Source organism: Zingiber officinale, chromosome 8B (assembly GCF_018446385.1).
Source record: "Zingiber officinale cultivar Zhangliang chromosome 8B, Zo_v1.1, whole genome shotgun sequence".
Classification (NCBI taxonomy): domain Eukaryota; kingdom Viridiplantae; phylum Streptophyta; class Magnoliopsida; order Zingiberales; family Zingiberaceae; genus Zingiber; species Zingiber officinale.
Genome location: NC_056001.1, coordinates 106,862,839 through 106,871,846, shown reverse-complemented (window position 1 = coordinate 106,871,846; position 9,008 = coordinate 106,862,839). Strand labels below are relative to the sequence as shown.

Here is a 9,008-nt window from a genome sequence, read left to right as displayed (position 1 = left end):
GAAATCCACATAAACTGAAATGGGTGTAATCGGAGCTCTCTAGGTCCAAATCTCTTTTTTTGTTTCCTTTTTTTTTATTATGCCTGATATAAAGAGATATCGGGCCCATGTTGGGCCTGATATCTGTTTATATTAGGCCCAATGTGGGCCTGATATCTTCCAATATCAGGCCAAACGTGGACCTGATATGGGAGATATCAGGCCTAATAACAAAAAATAAAAAAATAAAAAAAAAAAAGGAAAGAAAGAGAAATTTAGGTTTTTCAAAACCTCTGGTCCATCACTAGGAATGTCGAAAATAATAATGAAGAGCATATTTGGACTCCTTGCAATTTTAAAAATCCACAGGAACTGAAATGAGTGTAATTGGAGCTCTCTATGTCCATTAGTGGGTTTCGGTCAAAATCCACTAATGGACCTAGAGAGCTCCGATTGCACCCATTTCAGTTTCTGTATAATTCTAATGTTGCAAGGAGTTAAAATATGCTATCTATTATTTATTTTTAACTTCTAAAATATGTTAAAATATAATAAGAAAGAATCAACAAAACATTCCCCATACATTTTAGGGTTTTCAAAACCTCTGGTCCACCACTAGGAATACTGAAAATAATAATGAAGAGCATATTTGGACTCTTTGTAATTTTAGAAATCCACAGGAACTGAAATGGGTGCAATTAGAGCTCTCTAGGTCTATCAGTGGATTTCGGTCAAAACCCACTGATGGATCTAGAGAGCTCCGATTGCACACATTTCAGTTCCTGTAGATTTCTAAAATTGTAAAGAGTCCAAATATGCTCTTCATTATTATTTTCAGCATTCCTAGTAGTAGACCAGAGGTTTTGAAAAACTTAAAACGTATGGGGAATGTTTTGCTGATTATTTCTTATTATATTTTAACATTTTTTAGAAGTTAAAATAAATAATAGATAACATATTTTAACTCCTTGCAACATTAGAATTCCACATAAACTGAAATGGATACAATCGGAGCTTTCTAAGTCCATCAGTGGGTTTCGACCAAAACCCACTGATGGACCTAAAGAGCTCAGATTGCACTCATTTCAGTTCCTGTGGGTTTTTAAAATTACAAGGGTCTAAATATGCTCTTCATTATTATTTTCGGTATTCCTAGTGGTGGACTAGAGGTTTTGAAAAACCTAATTTTTTTTAAATTTCTTTTTATATTTTTTTGTTATTAGACCTATCAGGTCCACGTTGGGTCTGATATGGGGAGATATCAAGCCGACAGCCCCACATTGAGCCTGATATCTCTTCATATCAGGCCTAATAATAATAATAAAAAAGAGATTTTGACCTAAAGAGTTTCGATTGCACCCATTTCAGTTTCTGTGGATTTCTAGTTTGCAAGGAGTTCAAATATGCTCTCCATTGTTATTTTTGGCATTCCTAGTGGTGGACCAGAGGTTTTGAAAAACCTAAAATGTATAGGGATTTTTTTGTTGATTCTTTCTTATTATATTTTTAACATCTTTAAAAGTTGAAATAAATAATAGATAGCATATTTTTACTCCTTGCAATATTAGAAATTCACAAAAACTGAAATGGGTGCAATCAGAGCTCTCTAAGTCCATCAGTGGATTTTGACCGAAACTCACTGATGGACCTAGAGAGATCTGATTGCACTCATTTTAGTTCCCGTGGATTTCTAAAATTGCTAGGAGTCTAAATATGCTCTTCATTATTTTTTCGGCATTCCTATTGATGGACCAGAGGTTTTGAAAAACCTAAATATCTCTTTCTTTCATTATTTATTTGTTTTCTTTTTTTTTTTATTATTATGCCTGATATCTCTTCATATCAGGCCTAATAACAAAAAAAAAGAAAAAAAATGGTAGATTTAGGTTTTTTAAAACCTTTAGTCCACCACTAAGAATGTCAAAAATAATAATGGAGAGAATATTTGGTCTCCTTGCAATTTTAGAAATCCACAGGAACTGAAATGGGTGTAATCGGAGCTCTCTAAGTCCATCAGCGAGTTTCGGTTAAAACCCACTGATCAACTTAAAGACCTCAGATTGCAATCATTTAAGATCCTGTAGATTTCTAAAATTGCAAGGGCTCTAAATATTCTCTCCATTATTAGTTTTGGCATTTCTAGTAGTGAACCAGGTGTTGGAAAATCTATTTTTTATTTTATTTTTTTCCCTCTATATCAGGTCGACATTGTGCCTGATATAGAGAGGTATCAGGAGAAAAAACTTGAAAAAAAAGGAAAACAAAGGGAAGATAAAAAAGAAGAAGGAAACAAAAGATATGTTGCATGTATAGTAGGAAAGAGAAGAGAGAGAAATGACAAAGAAAAGAAAAAAAAAATCAATTAAATTTATCAGGAGGTTAGAATAGGAAGATTATTGTAAAAAGGTAGTAGTATGTTTTTTTTGATAAATTCAAAAATCTAAGTACGTCTTTTGATAAATTGTCTTAAAATTCATAAATAAATATTAAAATTTCTTCTAGCTAGACAAATAATCGATCCAAATTAAGAAATTATATATCAAATTTTATTACGAATCATATCAAATTAAATAGTATAATTCATAAATGGATAAGTTTAAAATCAGTGCGTTTGGTTTATTTGTATTTTTATTTCCCAAAAAATTCATTTTCTTATTTTTTAGAAAATGATTTTTTTTTTGTATTTTTCATTTTCTTAGAAAATATTTTCTCTTGTTTTTTGAAAATGAACGTACATTTTAGAAAATACAAACCATAAGTGTTTTTCATTTTTTCATAAAATAAAAATAAAAAATAATATGAAAAATGCAAATCAAAAGTGACGAAGAGAATCTTCCAAATCTGATCATTTTCCAATTTATGTAATAAAACAAGGAAAAAAAATCATTTAATAAGGAAAGAAAAAGTGATGCTTTTGAGAGATCAAATCAGAAAGGAGTTGCCTTTTTTTTTTTTTAATAAGATACATAATTAAAAAATTGTAATACATAAAAGTAAAATAATCTAAAATATAAATGTGAACTTTTTTTTTTTAAAAAAAAGAATATAAAAAATTTAAAATATTAAAAATCAGGGCTCTACAAAAGAAACGAATCCGATACGAGATAGCGCTGCGATTCATATATAGCGGCTCGTTGGCGAATCGTTTCGTGTCGTCGTCTCGAAGAAGCGTGTTCCAGAACCCGAGGGAAGGAGAGCGCTGTCTTTAAATCTCTTCTCCCTCAGTCGCCTAGCTCATCGGAAACCCTAGCGAGGTGCCTACCTAACCGACGGTTTCAGATTTGGGAGGAGCTTGTTGTTTTTGATGGTTTTGAATTCGTTTGTTTTATACTTATATTTTGATTCTTTTTGGTTAGATTAGACGCTGGAAACCTCGAGGAGGAACAGAGTCCATGGAGGGAGGTGGCGCAGAAAATGGCTTGGACGCTGGCAGGACGGCGAAGGAGGATCTCCCTCCTTGCTGCAGGAAGGCCAGGGCTTCAGCTCCCGAGTCCGAGGCGAAGTGCCATGACACCGTCGTGTCGGGGTGGTTCTCCAACCCACAGACCTCTGGTCGGTATCTGCTGACTTCTTTCTCGACACTATTTTTGATATGGTTTGGTTGCTACTTTATTTGTGAATGTGCTTATGCGTGTGTTATTATCGTTAGGCAAATCCCTCTTTTTAGCGGGTGCTTCTTCATGTGTCCCTGCGTGTTTGCTTTTTTCCTTGTGTTTTTATTTACAAGCTCTGGCTGTATGGATTTGTTTTGCTAACCGCTTCTTTGGTGTCTTCTGCAGATAAAGGTAGCAAGTTTATGTACTTCAACAATCCAATGTGGCCTGGTAATTGAATTGCCTTAGCTCTGAATCAAACGTGTCGTAGTGTGGATATGTTTATGTTATTTTCATCAATGCAAACCGACATGCTGTTTGCCTTCGGGTTGACTTTGTATGATAGTTGAGGAACGTCATCTGCTTCATCATCATTTGCATCTTGAGTTGCTGGGCTTCAATTTTTTTTACCTTTTTTTTCCTGTAGTCAACCAGTGTTTTTTTTTGGGGGTGTATGGCGTATGTTCTCATGCTTTAGATGATCTCTTTATGGACGATCGCATTATCTGAAGTTAGTGTGATTTACAAAGTTATAACTTCTCATGCTTTTTCTGCATAGAGTACAAGTTATTCACCTAAAGATTACTTCTTTTTTTTTTGATAATACAGGTGTCCGAGCCGGTCTTTTCCCTTTTTCTTAAACTTTGTTTTGGACAGTTATTTAAATCTGATGGAGACATATAGACGCACCTAATGAAAGTAGTTGGCTAATGCATTATTCTAAATTTTGTATGCAGGAGAGGCTCATTCATTGAAGGTGGAAAAGATTCTTTATCAGGGAAAATCAGAATTCCAGGAGATTCTTGTTTTTGAGGTTCTGGTTATCTTTTGCTGCAAATATAAATACTATCCTTTTTTCGCTGAAATTATTTTCGTATTGTGTTTCTTAGCTAATGACTTGTTGCCTATTTTTCAGTCTTCACTATACGGAAGAGTGCTCGTCCTTGATGGCATAGTCCAATTAACTGATAGGGATGAATGCGCCTACCAAGAGATGATTGCCCACCTTCCTCTTTGTTCAATTCCTTCACCTAAAACTGTAATTCTTTTAGTGCACTGGATTTGTTTTCAAGTGCTTTATTACTTAGACATAGCCTTGTTGGTCCTGCAGTCCCCATATTTTCTCAGAAATGAAAGTCATGTGCTAGTTATGTGCTCATGAAATTCACCAACTAAGTCATGATATGCTAGACTTAGTGGTCAAGTTCCTGCAAACAAAAGACCTGTTGGATATATAAAGGATGAACTTTTTTCTGCTTTCACAATGTTTAGTTTAACCTGTAAAATATATGCCTAAGATTTCAATTGATGAATTTACCAAAATTCTTCACTTTTACTTTTGATATCTATTTCTCCCACTGAGAATCTTTATTGGAACTCTTTTATGCTCACATAATTACATTTGAAAATTCTGTCAAGCAGGTTTTTGCATGTAATCTACATAAAAAAATTTCTATCATGCACTATCATGTAATTTATACCAGAGCCTTAGCCCTTTTGGGGATGCTACTTTATTAATGTATGAGGCCTAAGCTAATATGTTTGTTATTTAGGTCTTAGTCATCGGAGGTGGTGATGGTGGTGTTTTGCGCGAAATTGCTCGACACAGTTCCGTTGAGCACATTGATATATGTGAGATTGACAAGTTGGTGATAGATGTATGTAAATTATACTATGAGGGCAATGACATGGCTTTATTCTGTTTCTTGATTGATGTCTTTTATCACTTCAGGTTTGCAAACAGTTTTTTCCTGATCTATCTGTGGGCTTTGAGGATCCTCGAGTTCAATTGCATGTTGATGATGGTAAGTAAAAGAGTCAGCTATTTCTGATGTTTTAAGTGGCCATCCATTTACTAAAAGAATTAGTTTCTCCTTTTTTTTGTTCTACTACTGCATTTAAGATTCAATTCTATGGGAATTGTGTTCTGTAGGCATTATTTTCCAGGTATTATTATTATTTTTTAATAGAAAATTATTACTTTTTGCATGCAGCTGTTAAATTTTTGCGAGATGCTCCTGAAGGGATGTATGATGCTATCATTGTTGATTCTTCTGATCCAATAGGTATGTAATGTCCCTGTTTCTTGTCAAAGTTCAGTGAAGGGATGTATGTAGATGGCCCCAATAGTTGGGATTCATGGCTTGGTATTCTTGTGAATTATGCATGGGGCTGCATTTTGAGTTCCCTTATGCGACAAGGTTTTTTTTTTTGGTCTTTGATCAAGTTTGTTAGGGCACAAACAATCGTTAAAACTAAATCATTTTATCATATTAACAATATCTTTGGCTGAAAGTATATTTTTGCTAAAAATTATACAAAGAGGAAGTCGACTATTCTTGAGACCTGAAATTTCTTCATTTACTTAGCATTGGCTAATTTAGACTGTTTGATAAATTGTCAAGAAGTATAGTGGTAGAGAAAACAACATTTTGTGGCGATGTATCATAGCGTGTTTTGTTCTCATCAGAATGCATCATTTAGAGATTGTTTTTTTCTCTTTCCTAACAAATCTGAATCACTATAGCTGGATGGGGATATTTAGATGTCAAAACATTAACATGCACACAGTGGTCCGTAAATTTTTGTCCATTTTATTGTTCAGCAAGTTGTCTTCTTGAAAATCTTAGTTACTTTTGAGTTTCTGAAGGCGATCTTTAGCTAACGGATAATTGCATCTTTTGGTTTCTTAAAAATTGGGTTGCTTCCTGGAATATCAAATTAATGACCTGTTAGATTAGTTGCAATCGGCTTAGATATGATTTGGTTTAGTAATGTGTTGTGCATCGAACCTTTGTCATTCTTGCTATATCAAAAGCATGTCTCGAAGACAGTCCCCAGAAGCCTGTTCTTACAAGCAATCACTTGTGACACACTGATTTAGTGTCACATTGGAATGAATTAGGCTGTCTACTTGAGGTGGTTTCTAAAGCTTTTGTAAGTATTCATTTTGTCGGGACTGAAGCACTGTAGGATGTTTAGTTTTATCTGATTAATTTACCAGTTTTTCCCACCTAAAATTGGACATTTTGTTTTAATAATGTAAAGTTGCTGAAGACATTGTAATTTATATATAAGTTAAAAGCTCACTTTACCAAGACAATTGGTGTAATAACTTTGATTTTTTATGCATGTTGTTTTGCCATGTTAAACTCTTAGTAAAATAGAACTCACTAGTGGCATCCTTTATATTTCTCTGCAAATTGATCCTGGTGATGATTCGATGAAACTTGTAGTTGCATGGTGCCCATATGATACTGAGCTGTGCGCTCTTTCATGACTTTACTATAAATTTTCCCTAGTGAATGCATTTATTTAGTATGTGACTAAATCTTGAAGTATTAGTACTGCTTCCAATACTGGAAGTATTTGTTGTTTATCAAATAAGACTATTAGATAGATTGCTTCTAATCTTTATTCTACCTATTGCCTAGACCTAAATATTTGGTGTTTACAGGACCTGCTCGAGAACTAGTTGAAAAACCATTCTTTGAGACTATTGCAAGAGCCTTGAAGCCTGGCGGTGTTCTTTGTAACCAAGCAGAAAGTATGTGGCTGCACACTCATCTCATTCAGGAAATGCTCTCAATTTGCCGTGAAACTTTCAATTCTGTCCATTATGCTTGGGCAAGTGTTCCAACATACCCTAGGTAACATTATTTAATCCGTAAATAAACATTTTCCATTCCATCCTATTTTAACTTTTAAGAAACATTTTATCTAGCTAGATAGAGTTAGTTTGTTAGTTTTTTGAATATTGTCAATCAACAAAATGCGAAGAGTTGAGATTTTCAAGTATAAAAGATCCATAAATGTTAATGAGTATTTGTTTTTTATGAATGAATATTTTACGTTATTTTAGATGCTTGAACTTTTTGTCCGAGGATCCTTACAATGATCAAAATCAAAATGCAGTGGCTTAATTGGATTTTTGTTGTGTTCAACAAATGGCTCACCTGTGAATTTCTTGAACCCTATCAACCCAATTGAAAAACAGGAATCTCTTGGATGCAAAAGGGAACTTAAATTCTACAACACAGAGGTACCATTATTGTTTATTCTGTTTTTTTTTTGTTTTTGGTTTATAATTGACTCTTATTTAAGTTGTGATATTTGTTCTAAGAATGGCATCATAGGCCGTAAACAAACAAAAGCTTAGCCAAGCTTTCGGGTTCAAATTTGTTTGATAAGATAATTGAGCCGAGTCAAGCTTAGCCTAAAATAAATCAAGCCATTGAAATGATTGGTTCGTTTAGATGTGATTGAACTTTTAATTTAAGCTTATTTGACTGGTTAAAACTTTTGTTTGATTGATTGATTATTGAATATAATAATTCAAACTTGGATATTTATTTTAAAAGTTTTTTTTGTTTATTTAGTATATTAATAAGAGTTTTATTAATGAACATGATTTATGAACATTGTTCACGAACGTTATTCATTAACAATGTTCGAACTTTAACGAGTTGAACATATATGTGTTCAAATCTATTCATTTAGTTTAACGAACTGTTCAAATTTATTTATTTAATTGATCCTATATGTAATGAACGAATATAAATAAGTTCTTATCAAGTCACACATCAATCTTATTCATGAACGTTCGGTACATCCCGTGGCTTTGGATTAACAACCTATTTTTATTCAGTTTGAAAAATTATTCCAAGTCTGTAATTTACAAACAGGGTTGTCTTTGCATAATTTATAGATGAGCTTTGTGCTCCTTGTTTGCTAATGTTTTTTTTTTCTTTTTTTTTAATAATTATGAAATCAGTTAATTTTTGCTCTTCGTGAATGTGCAGATACACAAGGCTGCATTTGCGTTGCCATCATTTGCAAAAAGGGAGTTGAGCGCCTTTCTGAGCACACAAGCACCGGTAAAAAATCTTATCAGTTATAAAATGAAAAATACTTTATCGACTTGTAATCTAGCTTTCCTTGCCTCATGTAGTTTAATTAAGGCTGAGGATGCTGAAAATGCGCCACGGAGGAAGCACAGACGCTTAAAAGCTCTCTTTGTAATGAATATTAATCTGAATAAGTGTTTGCCGTGATAGAATTGCTTATATGAAAGGCTTTTGTGGGAGCAATAGATGGTTAATTTTTACAAATTTGTGAGAACTTCTTTGATGCTTGATGGGTAGGGGTGTAATTGTGCTGAGTTAATTAATTAAACTTTGTTTAAAACCTAATTACATGTAACTTAAACTTAGAGCCTAATCATGACTCCTATCTTTTTTTAGGCATCTAAGAGGAACTTGGATAGTAGTTGGATAGTAGTTGTTTCAGACACATGATTAAGGATCTCATCAAATTTATTAAATTAAAATATAAAAGTTTAGAAACAGTTGTCTTTGAAAACAACGATAAACTTAAGGTAATTAGAATAGGTAATATTAAACTTGAGTTTGATTTCTTTATTTGCAAAATATTATT

The 9,008-nt window shown here is 33.2% G+C and overlaps 1 protein-coding gene across 7 annotated transcripts; it reads left to right on the top strand.

Annotated features, from left to right (window-relative positions):
• Positions 1-3,081: 3,081 nt before the first annotated feature.
• Positions 3,082-8,707, top strand: LOC122016491 (spermine synthase-like). 7 transcript variants are annotated; one of them, XM_042573802.1, is made up of 12 exons: positions 3,082-3,233; positions 3,341-3,531; positions 3,759-3,803; positions 4,310-4,386; positions 4,489-4,611; positions 5,126-5,230; positions 5,305-5,377; positions 5,567-5,638; positions 7,030-7,222; positions 7,488-7,614; positions 8,375-8,449; positions 8,524-8,707. In XM_042573802.1, exons 2-12 carry the CDS (start codon positions 3,372-3,374, stop codon positions 8,530-8,532), a joined length of 1,059 nt encoding a protein of 352 aa, XP_042429736.1. In that variant the 5' UTR covers positions 3,082-3,233; positions 3,341-3,371; the 3' UTR covers positions 8,533-8,707. The 7 variants fall into 7 exon arrangements, with proteins under 7 accessions (XP_042429736.1, XP_042429735.1, XP_042429731.1 ...); XM_042573801.1 differs by having other exon boundaries at positions 3,336-3,531; XM_042573797.1 differs by having other exon boundaries at positions 4,310-4,611.
• The last annotated feature ends 301 nt before the right edge of the window (positions 8,708-9,008 follow it).